Raw genomic sequence first — 20127 nt, forward strand, 5'->3', positions numbered from 1 at the left:
TTTGAGAGTGTAGCACAGCAAGATATGTAACCCAGTGCTAAAAATAACTCCTGAACCTGGACTACATCAGTGTCTAACCAGAGAAAAAGCAAAAGAGAGATGAGAGCGATATGAAAGAACTCATCAGAGTGTAACCTGACTGTTTTATCCTTTCATAAAGGAGACAACCTCAGGGGAAACAGCTTCTCTAATTGTAGCTGTAGTGTTCTAGTAATTCAAGTCATACAGAAACCTGGCTTTTATGTTTTACATCTAGTCAGCAGCTGTTAAAGGCACCAGATGTTTTCCAGGTGATATTTAAAGGAAAATCCCTTTGGGTTACAGTTGCACTGGAAATGGTTATCTGTTGTTTATGAAACAACTGAAATGATTGCATTGATACTGTTAACTAAAACTAAAACGATAATAAAACTAGTATATTTTTTTTTAGATAAACTTGATCTAAATGAAAATGTTAAATGTTGGCATGGCTACTAAATTATTATTATTATTTTAAATAAATGAAATTAAACAAAAACTGAATAAATAAATATTAAAAAAGGGGAATACCACAAGGGCAAAATAATAAAAATAATATACAAAATAAAATAACATAAAAAAAAGAATTAAATCGAATAAAATTTTTGTATAAAAGTATAATTGCATAAAAATAATAATTAAATAAAGCTAAAAATACTGATAACAATACACTTTCATGGCATTTGAGATTTTTCATTTGTATGAATCCATACGATTTTATACAATCTAATTTTGTGTTAAAGGTTATATTTCCCCTCTAAAATCACACAATTCCCCATGAGATTGGGTTGATTTCAGGTGCAATTTATATGAAGAGAAGACATGAAGAAATCTCACAATTCAGTGTATAATAATAAGCCAATGGCACACTGTTTCGTTTTCATATATAAACTATAAAGTACAAGATACAAGCAAATGGAAATTCTCAAGTTCAGCAAACAAAATCAGCGCATTTTCATGTTTGAGAAATATACCCTTCAGATTAATGAGCAGATGTGAGCAGTCCACTCAGAAGAGACAGACTGCAGTCAGGTGATTAACGTATGAGTGACGGGAACGACCTTTAACTAGCGATAAATAATCACTAAGACTACAGTCAACAGGGGTTTCCACTCACAATGCTCACTGCTGAGAGCCGTGAGCCACAGCAGTCTAACATACTCATTAAAAGGCTCTTTAACACAGCGCCTCATAATGCTTAATACCATAATTAATTCTGCAACATAAAATGAATAAACTAATATGCATAATTACATTCAGGGTCAAAGCTGATTAGTTGAATTATTGATAAGTTTTAGTGGAGTCCTGCACTTATGCAAACAAAATCCAAAATGTTTAGTATTATTTTTAGGTTCACCTGCCCATAAAGGCATATTGATCTCTTCCATTATCATCTACAGATATGATTTATAAATGTTTGAATTGACTCCTGGTTAATGACACATTTAGCTACTAAAAAGCCACTAAAGATGAATTGTTCTGTGTGCTGTGGTTGCTATGGAGCCTTGTCTCCACAGAGAAGAGCCCTTGACATTGTTGAAAGCACTTCACCAGAGAACATAAACAACGTGCTTTGGCACTGTGAGACATGCTGGACTTCCAGCTGTGGAAAGGAGAGGCTCCTGGTGTGTGGTTCTATTAGATGACGTTCACCCGAATGAAATGTTCTTCATTTAATTCATTTTTTTGTGCAAGCGCATGTGCTCCTGTGAATATATTTGCTGAGAAAACGGTTATATTGTCAATTATGGAAATTGTTGTAACATAATAAAATAACTAAATTAGCTTAATTGTTCAACCAGTGGTGAAAATGTTTCATTAGCCACTGTACATGGACTAAGCACAACCCAGGCTCATTGGAAAATGCACTGCAGTTTCCAGCAGAAATATAAAGCAGTAAAGCAATAAAACACAGATAACTTTTATTCCTTTTAATGAAAATTATGATTAAGGGGGCATGTTATTGATTAATAAAGTCTTGTGCAGGGTTCCTTGAAAAATACTGTGTAAACTAATACATTTTGACATTTGCATCATACAATCAGCTCCATGTATGGCTTTTCTGTCATAGTAAACTTGCTCATTAGCTCACCTGGTACAGTATTGTATTTGCAATGTGGAGCACTCAGGTATGAGTCCTGTGAAACACATTCACAATAAATGAGCTCAAGGACTTATAGAAGAAGATTAAATTGCATTGTTCCTTCAGTGAGTGTTTTTATCTCATATTTACTTTTTGTTGACAATATCAGTTAAATTGAGTTTATAGAGATTAGTATGGATTATATGTTATTTGTACATATGACAGAAAATTTTAATTTCACTCACCGACATTTAATTTCCAAACTGCCACCATTTGTATAAAAAAAGAACATAATAAACCTGCTCCAGATTTATGTTAATCTGTTACAGATAAAACTGAACATCCAGTTAGCGCCACTCACAGGAACATTTGACTTTCAATGTGTTGTGAAAAAATGCAAGAAGCAACATAATGTTATTTAGCATAAATCTTGCCACAGGCACATTTTTCCAATGAGCCTGGCTTGGCTAAGAAACAGCAATCTGAATTGAACCACTACTGAAACTTTAGCATTTATGGATGATGAAGTCACAGGTACTGCAGTGCTGTAGCAATGTCTCAAGAGGGAAAAGATAAGGGCAGGGAATGACAGCAAGCCAGCTGGGCTGAAACTGGATTTTTCAAAGAAAAATGAGAATTAGGTAAGCGAGCAAATGGGTGTGGAAACATATTAAAGAATGTTAAACAATATAAGAGTTTTCTTAAACTGCTATTCCTCAACAGACAACTTCATAGCTTTGTCTTTCAGAAACCTTTAGATTTGGTTCGCATCGTATTCTTTGAGTCTCCTGGTGTCATTAAAAGGTCATCCTCATCCAAGGCTCCAGAATTGCATTGTGTTCCTGCAGTCACTGCCGAAAGTTTGTCTTTTACATTATAGAGCAGGTGAATCCACAGCACTCTTTCAGCAAAGTGAGGCCTGTCTTGGTTACAAAGGGAGTAGTCTGCTGGGCTCTGGGCGGCCTTCTCCCACTGCGAGCAACACCTACATAGAAGAGTTTCATAGACAGAGTTTTTTTTATACACCAAGGCTGCATTTACACTGATCAAGCAGATTGGATCACCAGTCAATAAGAACACAATGCGTTTACACTTGGCAACATCAACTGACTTTCCTATCTGGATAACCAATAGGATCTGTCTTTCCCATGCAATATTTAAATTAGTCTGCAGAGATTGTCACTGTGCAAAGTTAACCTGAAGTGGTTGGTTTTCTTTTTAAAAGCATTTTTATTCGCGGGACATTTTAAAATTCAAAGATAAGTGTTAGGAGTATATATATACTGTATATATATATCTATATATATATATCTATATATATATATATATATATATATATATATATATATATATATATATATAGATATATATATATATATATATATATATATATATATATATACTGTATGGTAGGGTTAGTTGAAACTGGGCATATCTTAAAATGAAATAATACTAATTTCTTGACTTTTAAGTCTGCTAGGAGATGCTGCTAGGAGATGTGTGACAAATGAAAACAATATGGGCCCTATTTTAATGATCTAAACGCAAGGTGTAAAGCGCATGGGGCAGGTGCACTCAGGGTGTGTCCAAATCCACTTTTGCTATTTTAACGATGGAAAAATGGTTGGCGCGCCCGGGCGCATGGTCTTAATGGGTTGTCCCTATTCTTTTAATGAGTAATGGATGTTTTTAGGGCGTAACATGCAATAAACCAATCAGAGTCTCATCTTCCATTCCCTTTAAGAGCCAGTTGCACTCGTGCCATGGCAGATTTGATATTTATACGGCACAATTTGGCAAGCGCAAAGACAGAATGCGTCTCCTAGATGAAACGGAGCTGCTCGTGTGTGAGCAAATAGATAGCCTAATTCAGATACATGCAATGACTATCCATTATGACATGTAGGCATTTATATATATATATACATATACATATACATATACATATATATATATAATTAGCTTACAAAAAATTCTTATGCATTGCCATTCTTTAATTTCTAATATTTGGCATGTTTGTGTGCTGCTGTGCGTCCTTGTGTTTAATAAGTAGCGTGTACGCATGTTGCGGACCCGTCTACACTAACATGCTCTTTAAATAAAAAATAAAAAACATTGCGCCAGACCTTAGACCAGGTTTGAGTTGGACTGTGGCGCAGTCTATTTTCAGCTCCTTAAAATAGCATTGTGCCAGCAATATGCCTGAACACACCTGTTTTTTAGACCAGCACACCCATGGGCGCACAAATGGGCACAAATGCATTTGCTAATTAAATGACGTGGCACTGGACGGGAAAATGCGAATGTGCCAGACTAAAACAAGCAAACACACTTGCTCTGCGCCTTGCGTCGCATTGGGCAGGGTGTATTATAGGGCCCTATGTGTTCTGAAAATGTGAAACATTTTTGATTGACCATGACTGGACATATTCTGAAGCTAAAAAAATATGTGACTGTGACCATCACACAATATGCAATTGTCTATTAAATTTGTCCACTCAAATCTGCAGACTAGCTCTAAATTTTGGGGAATTTATGTCAGTTTGTTCAGACTGTAAATTGGGTCAAAATTCTGAGCGAAAAAATCATGAAATGTATTATTGTACAGCTTTTATAGTTGGTTAGGGCTGTGTGTGAGGCTAAACCATTTGAAACATAGCTAGTGACTAATGTTTACAAAATATCCCACATTATTTGTATTCTAGACACCCTATGTGCAATAAAGAAGTTTCATATTTTAATGTATGGCCAACCATAAAATAATGACTTACCCTTGGTTTGAGAGCATTTTGGTAGTTTGGACTTAAGAAATTCAGCCATCTCTTTGTCCTCCTCCCGTTCCCTGTACAGCAGAAGTAACTATGGTGATATAAAGCAATGCATCATGGGAAAACTGACTGTATAAATTACTATTTATGCATGGCCTTCATGTTCTTCAGTTAGCTCAAGGTTTTCATGTTATTGCTGGGAAATATAATCTGAAAATATAATGTGAATTCATGTATCATAAATTTCTCTTTCTGTTTGTTCATGGTATTCTGCTGGCTTTACAAAAGCCTTCTGCTCAGTGGAGGTGAATGGTTTGCAACATGTTACATGACTCCCATTCCAGCCTTCGACAACTGGCTGGAAATGGACCTACACTGTGATGTGTCCAGATTCAATCGCAAATTTGTGCAGATGCCACAAGCACTGAGCAGACTTTTCCTGCATTCAGTTCTTGAAATTGCTGAGACAGGATGTGGCAGCATGGCTTTATTACAAATAAAATCCTATTACTTCTGTACTTAGAGGGTGAGTAATGTTTTTTTTCCTCAGGCCTTAGACCAAATTCTGTCTGCCCCAGTATTGAGCTCAGTCAGAGATTTAATAAAGGGTGCAAATAAATAGTGTATAAGCCTTCGTCATTTCCCAGCATGCTACAATCGGCTTACCTGAGACGCTCAAACTCCACGTCATCTACTAAGAAGTCTCTGGCTTCCACTAATTTATGAATCTGTTTCAGAAGCTCTTCCTCCTTCTGTTTGTCTTCATTAGACTTGTCATTATCTGAAAATGGATTTTTATTTTTTACTAATCAAAAGCTTTCATTGTCATGCTTACTAAGACAAGGCCACTTATACGCTAACAGAAAAAAAAATTCTAGAAAACAAGTTTGGAATATATTTGCTTTTGCATGCTGTGCAATTGAATAATATTATCAGTAACATCAGTAAAGGTATAGTAGAAGGAACTTTTACAGCTATAGGCTACTGTTAAAAAACAAACAAAATGAACTTTAAGAGTTAAAAAATAATTTTTTTACTGTAATTTATTCCAAAGGCTTTCCCAGATCTCACCTGGGATAGACAAAAGCTTCTGAAGCTCTTTTTTCAGTCTTGTAATTTCTTTACATAACTGGATATCATCCATCCTGCAAAACAAAAGAACAGACAAATAAAGCATGCAGAAGCATTTACAGTCTTTACTGCAAAAAAAATTCTGCTTCATGAGCAACATTACTGAACCAACTTAAATATGTTACACCAAAAAAAAACTAGCTTTAAAATAAAAGCAGTATTTTAAGTCAATAAAAATAACCTTTTGAGCATATTAAAAGCTTCACACTGTGACTCAGTGTTTACTTTGCAATGTTTGGAATGGAATACCAGCTAAAACTTGCTGAATACGGCAGACTGGACATTGTATACTGTTATATTCTAGTATTTAAAACAGTAAGCTTTAACCTACTGTAACCATCTCAAACAGTCATTTTCTACACTGTTGTCACATGACCTCATGGTGTTAAAATAAAATGTAATGAAAGCATCCAGTTTACATTTTGTTCTAAAATTTTGGTTGAAAACGTTGCATTTTGGGATATAGTATTCCATGCTGTAAGATCTGTTGTTTACTGCTCATTTTGGCAGCTGCAGTTGGTCACTCATGCATACAGAACATTTGCATATTATGCAAAGTATTCCTAATGTATATTGCAGTGACAATGAGAGTCTGAACATTGCTCATGCATCCTGATTTTATCAATATTTGTAGGTATTTGTTTGTAGTTTACACAACTGACTCCTTTGAGTCCCTAACCCCACTTTAAATTTAACCAATTCTCTAATCAATACAAAATCAGATCTTAAAAAGTCAGAGAAGTGTATTTAATAATAACAACATCATTTTTTTTTCCATTATAGATAAGTCTATGTTATAGATAGCCACAACATAGTGACAATTTTAAATGCAAATAGATATTTTTATACGACAATGAATTTAATGTAAGATAAATAAAATGTTATATATATATATATATATATATATATATATATATATATATATACATATTAGGGGTGTAACGATACGCGTATTCGTATTGAACCGTTCGGTACGACGCTTTCGGTTCGGTACGCGGTACGCATTATGTATACCGAACGGTTCGTTGGAGTAATTAATTATATTTGAAAAAAAAAAAAAAAGAGAGAGAAAGAAATATAATGATATGCGTTCAACAAGGTAGCCCAATAACCCAAACAACGTAACAGGCAACGCCCCTGACACTCCCGATGAAGAAAAAAACACCATCTTATATGTTTATGTTAGGCTACTCAGCAGGCGCTCGCTCACTCAGTACGCGCTGAAGGCTCGTTGCAAAATAGCCAATGCGTTTAACAGACTAGAAATGAGAAGATCCCCCAATAACCAACAGGTCTGGTGTTTCCGTTCACATATCGTGCCTAAAAACGCATGGAAAACGCTAAGCGCGTCTTTCTCCTCCTTTCCAAAGCGCTCGGGCAGAAGCGCTCATGAGGCGTCTGTCTTTGCTAAGCAACAATGACGTGCTCTGTCCATGAGACGCGGAAATTTCAGCGAAGGATAAATGGATTTGCAGCTCTAAAAATCGCTTGCAGTAGCTCTGCTACTGAATTTATTTCAAAATTGCAATCCATATACAACTATGATCAGCTGTTCCTTCATCTTGGCTGAGCTCTCAACGTTGTTACGGGAAAGGATGAAGCTGATTGGTTGGTTCTTGTCACATGACCCGCGGTGCGCTTGCGGCATTCTGAAAAGTTGAGATGTTTTTACATTTTGCTGTATCTAAAACGTATCGAACCGAACCGAACCGAACCGAACCGTGACATCAGTGTATCGTATCGAACCGAACCGTGAATTTTGTGAACCGTTACACCCCTAATACATATATATATATATATATATGATATTTTGTCTTTTTTTCTGTCTAAAGTCAAGCAAAGATGCCATCAATATGTTTGCAATGTATTCAATGTTTCAATGTATATGCAAACAAAAACATGTTATAATGTACTCATGGTCCAAGTTATGTTACCCTACAGCAATTTAGTTTTTGTTGTATAAATTCTTATTTTTTACTTTACTAATTAAGATGTTACCATTTTTGCATGCTGCTCGTGTCAGAGAGTAGTATTTAGAGTGCATCCAGTCTCTGAATTTTAAACCATATATGCAGTTTAATGATGAAGCTGGAAGCTGGATTTAGCTCAGTATCGCTTCGGTTCAGTTGAGACAGACTGTGGAGGCTGAGCACCAATCAAACACTTGGGAATAAATGCCCCACTGATTTTGTGATAGTCAAATCTCTTCCCCAAATGATTGTGAGGGGAAACCAATATCCATGCATTAGATACTCTGGCAGCATCAAAAGCAAAGCATTAACATCTTAATGAGGGGCAGCTGGCTGATTGTAGCTCTTGGTAATGGGAGCAGGAAGGACAGATGACTGCCGATGTGATGGTGAGAAGGATCTCATATCAACTTTATGAACTGCTCAAGGCTTGTGGGTTTGGCTGTTGACTATCAATTATAATTGACAAAATTGGTTATTACATTAATATAGAAGTTTACTGTTCATGTAGTGTGTTTATCTGGAATCTGAAAATGTAATGAAAGAAAATGTTTCTGTTAACCTAAAAACATTAATGACATGGATACACTTTGAACAATATAGGACAAAACCAAAACATAAATATTAATATGTAAGGGTTAATTTAAAGTCAGTAGGTTGTTATTGCTAAATAAACACAGAAAATGGACTGTGAATAATTGATCTGAGTTTAACTTATTATATCACATGCAAAGAAAGAGACTGTAGTGACTGCGTACTATTGCTTTCGTCAATTAAAATTATGACTACACATCGTCCAACAAACCTTGACGAAAAAAATCACGTGACGAAAATGCTGGTCATATAACAATGACTATAATTAAATGTATAATGCAATATTGTTGAACAATAAAAATGAGACTAAATGTGTTTTACAAAATAAAAACTATGATAAAATGTCTCTTCGTTTTCGTTGACCAAAATGGGATGAAACAAAATGTTATAACGTTATGTCTCATCTAGTCGTGTTATTATTAGGTGCGATCGACTTGAAGAACTGCTAAAGATGGCGATCACAAGATTCAACACATACTATTTCAATACTAATAAAGTCATTGGGTTGCTGTGCAGTACATACTGCCTCTGCAGTCATTATACAAAGATATTTGACCACAGAATGCTGAGACTGGCCAATCACAATGAAGTACTGTATTCAAAATAAAATTACAGAGTTGTGTAATCCATATAAATACAGTGTGGTCTTGGCCATTTAGCCATTTAGACACATGCATTTAAAATACTTCCTGGTGTAACGGAAAAAGGTCAATTTAGCTCAAAGGGAATCATTTAACATTTTAAAGGGAATTTGAACAGAATAACTGTTTCACGGCTTATCACTGAGACGCCCTGCGATTCAGTGAACGGGCCGTTTAACATCAAATCTGCACTGGATATTAATATCCAAAGTATAGTGAAACAATATCAATTAGCACAGTAACAAGATCGGCAGTTTAAGACATTAACTTGTAAGCACAAAACACAAGATACATCTCTTTTCAATATGAATAAGGTTTTATTAGATAAATCTAAGACATATAAACTAATCTAACACATAAACGGCACCCGAGGTCAGGTGTCGGAGACTCAACGTTACAAAACTTAACTCAGAACACGAAACTCTCAAACGGAAAAGAAAATAAATAAAGTTTGACGAGACAAGGTTGTGTTCCTTCTCATCGTGGCTAAGTAGCAGCAGGCTTGCAGGTCGAAGCACGCTGGAACCGTGCTCAAAGAACAGTGATGACTAAACAGCATGGCTAGAGAAGCTAAAGCTAGGTAGCAAAGCTACAAGCTAAAAGCTAAAAGCAAACTACAAGCAGACATGGCTGATAGCAGAAGCACAGCTAGAGACTAAAAGCCAGAGACTAAAAGCAAAGATTTTATGGTGTCCTCAGTATTTAAACTGGCCTGTTGGCCACACCTCAAATGTTGTCTTGACCAATCAGATATTGTCTTGGCTCGGGGGTATCATAAATCATATGTTTATCTTACCAAGCATGTGGTCCGAATTTTCCTGCCTTGCAGGGTCTAATTTTTGACATGATTCCTATTACCAGGTTATGATATATTTTACAAATAAATGATTTTCAGGACAATATCAAGCAAGCAGATTCGATCACACACATACCAAACACAATTATGAATCGTTAAGCTATGTGATAGTTATTAAAAAAAACATACACAATAAGTGATTATAACATGATAGTCAAATGTGTGGGTTACACATAAATGAATATGGAGTGAAGCGATGGACTGATTCATTTATGAGTCTTTTTGAGTTCATTCTGGTCCATATATATATATGTACGAAAATAAGTTTCTTTGTCACTCTCTGACATAGGGATGTTCTGTGAAGAGGTTCAAAGCCCCTTTCCCCCCCCTTATGAATTTTAGTCTGGTTCTGCTAGGTGGGGGGAAGTCAATGGAAGTGTTTAACTCGATCTCATGGGCTTACATGTGATGTCCAGCGTTGCATTTCCATTACGAACAACACATTTGACACCAAATTTCTCTTCTTCAAATTGAAATTTTCAATAATTGTTCTAGTGATGTTAATGTTGAAAGCTGTTGTGTGAACAAGTTGGTTGGTCATCTTGCTTGGTTCTTGTGGCACTAGAACTGATTTATGACTTCCTGAGGAATTTGGCTCCGTGTTTCAAACATCGCTTTGATAGACTCTTTAATTTGTCTGGTTTGACTCATTTCTGTTACACTGGTCACATGGCATAAATGTAGCTGGGGGAACATTTTAGCGAGACGTGAAATACGTACCCAAAAGTACTTATCACTGCAGTTTCCAGAATAAATAAACACTAGAGGCAGTAAAACTCTTACACATTTTATTCATTTTCATACAAATTTACAGTTTCAATTAATAAAGCATAATTTTCTCAGTGGACTCAGTGGACATTTCTCTTTGAAACTGCGGCAAAATATGCAGTAAGGTACGTAAAAACAGTGTTGCACAAAAAGTACACAGAGGTACTTATTTTTATGAGACCAGGTTGTTCAAATATGCTATTCAGGTTTCAAAAAAAAAAAAAAAAATAGGACAGATTTCATTGCACCCATTGAAGATTCTCTTTGAAACATTCTTAAAGGAACACTCCGACTTTTGGGGACTTTAGCTTATTCACTGTATCACCCAGAGTTAGATAAGTCCATACATACCTTTTTCATTTCTGTGCGTTCTGTAAGTGTTATACGCACCCACCGCTAGCCTAGCTTAATACAAAGACTGGATGTAAATGGATAATGGTAGCATAGTAATCCCAATAAGTGCAAAATAATGCAAACATTTTCCTATTTACATGTTGTGATCTGTATAGTCACAGCGTGTACAAATAACAAGTCTATATGAGACAGAGCCCATTTTTAATCATATAAATACTGGGAACTATATTCTCACTAGGCGTAGGAGCACAGCTAACGTTACTTGGGCGGAGTGGCTACTTGGGCGGAGTGATTAGCGCAGCACACGAGACGCGCTGTTGATGGTTCCATAAACAAACAAACGTGACTAACTAGCTAGACATGACTCGTGATCATGGCTGACTTTGAGGAATTGTCAGACTCAGAGGAATTTTACTGTGTATCAAACCAGGATCCAGAACCATATAGTTTTGAGCCAGAATACACAGATGAGGAGTTACAAACTTTGGAAGATGTGTCGAAGGGAGAATCAGAACGAACACAGACTGGTGCTGTAAATGTGGAACATGCCAACCTATGCCGACAGAAACCGAATGCCTTTGTTGTAATGAATGGGACCGGGTATTGCCATCAATGTCAAGGCTTGATGACAATCAAAATATTTGTGTCACTACCACGGAAGATTTCTCTGCCCTAATACACCCGGCAGTTGTCCTTTTTTTCCCCCATTGTGACAAGATCAACTGGAAAATGCCGAGTGGACCTAATGGTCAGCTGTCCACCAAGTAAGTGATTTTGTTATAATGATCATGAGCAGTGTGTTCATGACAACACAATAATAAAAATAAAGGGGATACACGGAGCCCCTATTCACGTAATAGTGTCACTACTAAGGTTAAATTACATTAGCATGGCACTGTTACAGTATGGCTACTGTTAGTCATCTCAAAACATAACGGAACACTTACCGCAGCAACAGGTGATCCAATTTGTCCTGTCTTTGTAATCGATGGGATGGCTGTATCCTTTAGCACGCGTTTCATGGTCCATGTGGCAACTTGCATTTTTTCAAAATAGTCGTCTACAGTAAAATGTCCAGAGCAAACGAAATACTTTGTGATGGTGTTTACAGGTGTGTTTGGAACTGTACCCAGAACAAGTAGCCATCGATACATCAGGTCAGCGTTTTTGGTTGGAATTCTATGAAACATCATAGTATTACCTGGTCTCCCCTGTTTATTGTCGCAGCTCTTTACAATACAGCGAACACCCATGATTGTACACTATAAATTTACTATCTAGTAATTGCTGACTCTATTACTCCAACTCTGAGCGAACTCTCTGATCCTCACCACTGCGCGTCTCGGGTGCTGCGCTAATCACTACGCCCAAGTAACGTAAGCTGTGCTCCTACGCCTAGTGAGAATATAGTTCCCAGTATTTATACAATTAAAAATGGGCTCTGTCTCATATAGGCTTGTTATTTGTTCACGCTGTGACTATACAGATCACAACATGTAAATAGGAAAATGTTTGCATTATTTTGTCACTTATTGGGATTACTATGCTAACAGTATCCATTTACATCCAGTCTTTGTGCTAAGCTAGGCTAGCGGTGGGTGCGTCAAATAACACTTACAGAACGCACAGAAATGAAAAAGGTTTCTATGGACTTATCTAACTCTGGGGGATACTGTGAATAAGCTAAAGTCCCAAAAAGTCAGAGTGTTCCTTTAAATCATGATACATAAAGTAACATGGATCACCAAGTTTTGCACACCACACTCCTATGTTTAGCTCTTGTTTGTCTGAGTGTTGTCACCTGTCTCTCACATTCTCTCCTTGCTTAGTCCTTGTTTTTATGTGTGTTCTTACCTGTTCCTCATGTTCTCAGCTCCTTTATATTGTTCTCCCTTTCCATATTTTTTTTGCCAGTCTCTCTCTTGTGTTCTCTCTCCTCCTCACCTTCCCTTGTCTTATCCACTAGTTTGTCTAATAAACCTGTTAACACTCAGTCTTCATTTGAGTCCTCCCTCCAGACCCTTGACCGAACGAACTGGCCAACATTGGACTGAGCAGTATGAGTATCAAGATTCTGCCACCTGCTAATTCCCGGGAGAGACTGGCTCGCCATCAAGGTCTGGCTAACCTTCTCCAAAAGGGGTGGGATATATGTACATTTACCCAGTTTTTCTGAAAGATGTCAAGGGGGCTTGATTATGATTATATATTTTCAATACCTGCTTGGAAAATCCTGTACCTAAGTGGGAGATGGATAACCTCAAGATTTTGAATTTCTGGGACTTCTCTAGGTATATTGGTCATCGCATCCAGTGGGGAATGCTTCCACCACCTAAGCCAGAATGTCGCGACCATTCTGCCCCATTTTCCTTGTCAAGTCAAGACCAAGATCCTCTTCTGACTCCTATTCAGAAGCGAATGGGCAAGAAGGAAGTCTCTTCAGTCTGCTGCATCCATTTATGACTCTGACACCTTTCCAGACACCCCTGAATCTAGTGAGATCACTCTTGTTTCCCCTGAGCCAGTCAAGTCAACTGATGTCATCTCCTAGACATGAAAGTCGGTCCCAGTTATCTCTGAGTCAGTTGAATCAACCACAGCTTTCCCAGAGATAGTCAAGAGACATTTCTATTCATATTCTATTCCAAATCCAGCCAAGCCTACTTTAGTCTCTTCAGAGGCAGTCAAGCCTGTTCCAGTCACTCCAGAGCCAGTGATCCAGTCATTCTTGACTCAATCAGTCAAGTCCACTCCAGAGTCAGTAAAATCTGTTCCAGTCACTTCAGGTCCAGTCAAGACAGCTTCAGTCACTTCAGAGCTAGTCAAGCCTGATCCAGTCATTCTTGAACCAGTTAAACCCGCTCCAGTCACTCTGGAGCTAGTCAAACCTGCTCCAGTTTTTTTCTATTCCTGTCACAATCTGCTGGGCCAGTTCCTGTCTCCGCTCAAGTCACTAAGATAACTGCCTGTCTGCCTGCATTGGCCGAGTTAACTACAGATACTATAGATGTGGTCAAGCACGCAACCTCAATATATTGGAGAAGTAGAAAAAATGGACAGTGCCGTGCAGTCTAATGGCCGTCCTGTTATGTCCACTGAAGCCATGCTTATTAATCCTATGTTGTCCACAGAGGCGATACCTAAGCTGGCAGCTTCTCCTTTCTTGGCCACGGAGGATGAGGCAGAAGCATTAATTTAGCCTGTTCCAGCCTCACAGGCCATTTCCAAGCTTCTTGCTTCCCCAGTTGACTCTCCAGATGCTGTTCCTGCAAGTCATGTGAAGACAACAGATGTTCCTGTTAGTCAAGTCATGTCCACAGAGGCCAGTACTAAACAACCCAGTCTCACTGTGTTAGCCATGAAGGCCATTCCAGCAGCTTTCATTCAACCTTTTATGTTCAAGGAGGTCATATCTTAGATTCCTGCTTCTCCTGTTGTGCCCCCAGAGGCTGTTCCTGATCGGCCTGCTCTCAACGTTTTGAATAAGGCTCTCATTCAGCCTATTATTGCTATGAAGGCCACCTCCGAGCACCCCGCTCTCTCAGTCACAGCCATGGAGGCTATTCCGAAACAGCTCATTAAAAGCTCTAAGTACAGTAGCCTCCAGAGTCCGCTATGGAGGAGGTTGTTTCTACATCCGCTTCAGATAGAGCGGTACCTGAGCTCGCTGTGGAGAGAACTGCTCAAGAACTCGCTCCCGCTCCAGAGAGAGCAGTCCCAAAGCCCGCTCCTGAGAGAGCAATCCCCAAGGCCTCTATAGCCTCTTGGGTTGTTCCCAAGCCCACTCTAGAGAGAGCAGTCCCGAGCCAGCCCCTGAGTCCACCCCAGTGTCTGCTTTTTCCCCAGAGCCCAGCATATTGTTGGCTCCTGCCGCTAAGAAACCTTCCAAGTCAATGTCAAGGTCTGATCATTTTACCCTTAAGGACAACCCAGAATCTGTCCCAGAACCAGCTCCCAAGGCATGCCTCTTCCCTGTCAGTTCTGTCACTGATTTCTGTCCATGATTCTGCCCCTGTCACGAAGCCCAGTTGGAAGTCCAGACCTGTCAGGCCAGTTCCTGTTACCAAGAATAATACCAATCAAGCTCCCATCCCTCCCTTCCCACCCTCTGTATTTCCCAGTTACGGTTCTGCAAGGCCAGAACCTCCTTGGTCAGCCCCTAGCCATTCCGATGGATTTTCCACCCTCCCTGTCCCACCCCCGGTGTTTACTGGCTATTCTAGGACTTCAAGTCACCCCTGTCTTTGTTTGGTACCTGCTTGGACTTCTTTGCACAATGTGGATGCCTGGAGGTGTCCATTGTGTGGAAGGTACTGTCAGAATCCTGCCCTCACAGTCTGGTCAGTGTTGTCCTTGTTTCATGTTTCCTTGTTTGAGAGTGAGCACATGACTTTGTCTTTGTTTGTGTTTGAGATGTGCACTTCTTGCCCTGTCTCCTTGTAACCCATTACCATGCCCTCTTGTTTAGTCCTTCTTGAGTCTTTGTTTTGTCTGAGTGTTGTCACCTGCTCCACATGATCATGGATCCTTTATATGCTCCTTTTCCCTCTTGTTTTTCCAGTTTATTATTCTTATGTTTCAGTGTTGCTAGTTTATCTTACTATTCTTGGTGATACTGAGTTTTCCTTGCCTAATTGTCTGTAGTCTATTGTTTATTTCCTCTTCAGGAACTCGAGCTGCATTGAGGAACGTTTTGGGAATGCCTTCTACTTGACTGGTTCTGAATCACATTTGTAATGAGTCCAATGGATGGGCAAGATTATATAGGCAGGTGATGTCAGAGACCAGGAAGCTTAAAAGCATGTACGGCAAAGCCGGCATTAGCGTTTTGCCATTCTGTCTTCCTCTGAGGAAGTTGAAGTGATGGGCATCGATGAGGATTCACCCCCCTAGTCCCCCCAGTATGAGGAGCTTTTGGAGGTGGTAACTTGTGCTGTGGCTAAGGTAAACATCGATTGACCTGCAGAGAAAAAGTCTGAACCCCAGAAAAGTAAGGTGGATGAGCACTTTCTGTTAACTAAGCTGCCTCCTCGATGACGGATCCTGCCTTTCCCCCCCGATTTGCACACCGAGGTTCGGGGAATCGCATCTTTACACCGAGGTGGTGAAGCAGATTTGGAGAGTTTTTGGCCAGGCTCAGGTTCGTCTGTTTGCGACTCGAGAGACATCACACTATGCTCCTGGTAGTTCCGTCTGCTGCTAGTAGCCCCGTTCTGGCCGGGCCGAGTATGGTTACATGTGTAAACTGTCAGGCTACCGCTGCTACCTCCTGCCCTGCCTCCACTGCTCACTGGCTGACTGCCATCCTGGACTGGACTCTGTGGTCATTCTCTCAGCCTGCCTGTCTTCCAGTCCTTCCCTGCCTATCGTTTGGCTTGTTTTCTCCCCTGCTCTCTTTCTCATGTCTTGTCAGCTAGTTTGTCTAAGAAATCAGTTAACACTCACTCAGCATTTGAGTCCTCCCTCCAAACCTTTGCCAAACATAAGTTCACAAATAAAATATATTGTTTAAATTGTTACTGCCTTGATTTATTATTTTGGAATAAATGTAAAATGATTAAAAACACTAACTTGATTAGATTAATACTTGGCATTAAGAAATAGAATATTGATTGCGCTGTTAAAGTAAAAATATAAAATATAATAGTTTTTTTCCCCTCTGATAGTCTAAGTAATGTTTGTTTAACCAAGAAAATATGACTGGGACACAAATTTAAATTTGAAAAAATAAAATAAAAATAAAAATAAAATAATAATTGAGGACTTTGCCTCTTTATTTCAGAACACCACCGGTATATATCATAAATATGTACATGTAAAAACCAGTTTACTCACATGTATCTGAGCTCAGATTCCCTCCTGATCAAAATATCTCTGATCCGTTCAATCTTACAGAGTTCCCCTTCTATGTCTCCCACTGTGATAGTAGAGTCTGCCATTGAGACCACATCTGCCTCTGAAAACACAGAAAAAAAGAAGATCTGGACTGAAGCCACACTGATCACGACCACAAAGCTCAGAATATAGCTCAGATTTCATTCTATAACAAAATATAACATTTAATGAATGTCTACTGAATTTCTGAAAAGATGAGATACATTTCAAGATGCACCAGTCTGTTGAAACCTCTACAATTCCTTTAGTATCATTACTACCTTCTTTCCATTCTTGAAGAGGTTCTCAAAACCTCTTCAGTGACATCCTCCATATTCCTTCAGAACCAATAAATCAAAGTTGTAGCAGCAGAAGAAAACTGTAGCATGTCTAGGTTACCTGCCTTGGCTTGCAAGGGTTTAGGAGGCCTAGCATAATTCTTCCCCTGATCCTACAATTGGTTATGTCACTGCTGATGTCTCCAGTGGCACTGTGAACTGTCTCTTTCTCATGAGTGGCATGGTAACCGTTATGCTAGGCTGAGGCTAATACTTTCTGTCAGTTTTACTCGGCTGGGTGGCCACTCAGTTCATGAGATGGGGAAAATTACAATATTCAGAAAAAAGGTTTAAATTGAAACAAATCCTTGTTTTGTCAATAATATATTTCTTCAAACAATATAGCGTCTTCATTTGTTATTTAGTAACACACCAATGTATTGACTAATTAATCAACCAATATTTGTGTGTGTGTGTGTGTATATACAGTATATATATATATATATATATATATATATATATATATATATATATATATATATATATATATATATATATATATATATATATATATATATAGTTATTTTAGTATTTATTAATATTTTTATTTAGCTTATATTTTTATATACAGTTTAAGTAATTTTGTAATGTGCTTTTATCAATTTTATTAGTTGTTTTATATATCTATTTAACTATTAAATTTATTTTTTATTTCATTTTTAGTTAATAATAACAACACTAGTTGCTTGACCACAATTTTTTCCTATTGCAGCAGGAGGGTTTAATCTAAATTCTTATTCTGTAGACCTTTTTAACAGATAACTTAACCTTTTTGGGATTTCTAAATGATCTAAAATACAGAAATGGGAACAACATGCTAAAAATGTCTTCCTCTCTGATGTTAGATTTATGAATTTGACCTTTTCCCCTTTCTTATTTGGGCCACAAGCCTCTTTGTATCCAAACCATCAATAGGTGTCTTCAGGACCGGTACTGATCTAAGATGTCACTAGAACATTTAAATCAAATATTCTTACGAACAGAGCTATTCAAAAATCAGTGCCAAGAGGCAAGTTGTTCCTTCATGTGCAAGTTAGCAACTCCACTGAAGCATTGAGACTTTTTACGACAGGTTAGGCATTCATAAAGGAAAATCATTCAAATATGCTCGACTGAGTGAGAAAGCAGTAGAATTAATGTGGTACAGTGCACATAAGAACTGTTCTGAAAAATAAATTTCTTAGGTAGACATGTAATAAAAACAATAAAAGAATAAAAATACAATAAAAAATTTAAATAAAATTTGTGATGTGTCACACAGGTAGTTCAACAAATGACGTTTCAATTCTTCTTCACCATAAGCAACATGAGAATTCATAGTTCTTACTTCCAAAAACCCTACATTTGACAACGTTTTACAGCAAAATTACCTTTTACTTTTTTATTTTTTCACCATGTTGTAAGATAACTAACAGTTAACAAATTTATGTTTTTATTGTAGCAGTTTTTACAGAGTTATTCTATTAAAAAATTAAATATATTATTATCAATTATACAGCTACATTATTTTTAATTATACAGTTGATAATGAAGCCCTGGAATTGATTTGAACGGACCACAGTTGCTTAACCAGATGATCCCCATAAGTTTATTTCACAAAACTTTATTATTAATGTTCAGTAACTGATCTTCTGAAAGCAGCAGAAGGTGCTGTGCTGCGAGAGTATTTAAACAAATGTAATAAAGCCAGTATGACACTGTAAACTCCACAAGAGCTCTAGAAAAGGCATGTTCCTGGATCTCCTTTCCATTTCAAAGTCACGACGGCATGCAGTCTACGCAAAGTATATCTCCATGTAGATCATTTAAGTTATTAATGGCTAAACTATGAGACTCTTATGAGCTGTTTTCAGATGTCAGCATAACAATTTTAAACCTGATCTCATTCTTTACAACAAGCAGAAGTTCTAGCTGAGGCGTTCAGTCTGCACAAACCCCAGTGAAGAAGAGAATGCAAGTGTGTGATAGTCTACTATACCTTTCACCAATACGTTTTGACAGGTTTTGATACAGAGAGGTGTAGGGATACCTGTTTGGTCCACATCTGTTTTCCACTTCGTGCACTCCAGGGATCCATACTGACAGGATGCTCTGCGCTTTTCATCCATCGCACTCCACTGAAGCCTAATCTTATACCAATATTCTGACTTAGTTGAGACAGGGAAAGCAAGAGAGCTCGCTCAAATAATGCAGCGGATCCAGCGGTTCTCGTTGCTGAGGAAAATAGCGACGGCTGTGGATAACTAGACATCCTTATGCAGCGGCAGCAGTTACACTGCTATTCCTGACTCTTTGACGACATCTTGTGGCCATCATAATCATCATCATCATCAACAACAACAGCAACATTTTTGTATCGTCGGTGTACCTTCAAGTTTATTGCTTAATGATTGTTTCTTCTTCGTCGTCTTCTTCTTCTTCTTCTTCAAAAAAAAAAAAAAGAAAAAAAAAAAAGAAAAGAACAAAAAAGAAAAGAAAAGAAAAAAAATGGGGAAAAAAAGAAAAAGGAACAGTAAAAGTAAAAATTTAAACATAACTATTAACATTAACTATGTTAATAAATCTGGACCCACGTTTTTTGGCAAAAATTTGAAAATGCTACATTTATTTAGCATATTTATTTACAAAATCAAATCACAATATTTACAGAACAAGAGGTCAAATCAAAAATTGTGCAAACTTTTGGCATAAATTAATGCCAAAAACTGAATTAGGTTTGATAATCATATTAT

At 37.8% G+C, this 20127-nt stretch overlaps 1 protein-coding gene across 1 annotated transcript; it reads right to left on the minus strand.

Moving 5' to 3' along the window:
• Positions 1-673: 673 nt before the first annotated feature.
• On the minus strand, positions 674-19800 carry pik3r6a (phosphoinositide-3-kinase, regulatory subunit 6a). Its single transcript, XM_026262990.1, has 6 exons — positions 19425-19800; positions 17019-17139; positions 5941-6014; positions 5536-5650; positions 4873-4943; positions 674-3086 (listed from the first exon to the last, which is right to left on the minus strand). The coding sequence occupies exons 1-6, from the start codon at positions 19501-19503 to the stop codon at positions 2971-2973; spliced, it is 576 nt and encodes a 191-aa protein (XP_026118775.1). The 5' UTR covers positions 19504-19800; the 3' UTR covers positions 674-2970.
• Positions 19801-20127: the final 327 nt, after the last annotated feature.

The sequence above is a fragment of the Carassius auratus genome, chromosome 6 (genome assembly GCF_003368295.1).
Source record: "Carassius auratus strain Wakin chromosome 6, ASM336829v1, whole genome shotgun sequence".
NCBI classification, from domain to species: Eukaryota; Metazoa; Chordata; class Actinopteri; order Cypriniformes; family Cyprinidae; genus Carassius; species Carassius auratus.

Coding starts and splice junctions, on each gene's coding strand:
- pik3r6a (XM_026262990.1), bottom strand. CDS start 19,503: ATGGATGAAAAGCGCAGAGCATCCTGTCAGTATGGATCCCTGGAGTGC. Junction 6,015..17,018: donor GAATCTGAGCTCAGATACAT/GTGAGTAAACTG, acceptor TTTGTTTTGCAG/GATGGATGATATCCAGTTAT. Junction 4,944..5,535: donor GTGGAGTTTGAGCGTCTCAG/GTAAGCCGATTG, acceptor TCTGCTGTACAG/GGAACGGGAGGAGGACAAAG.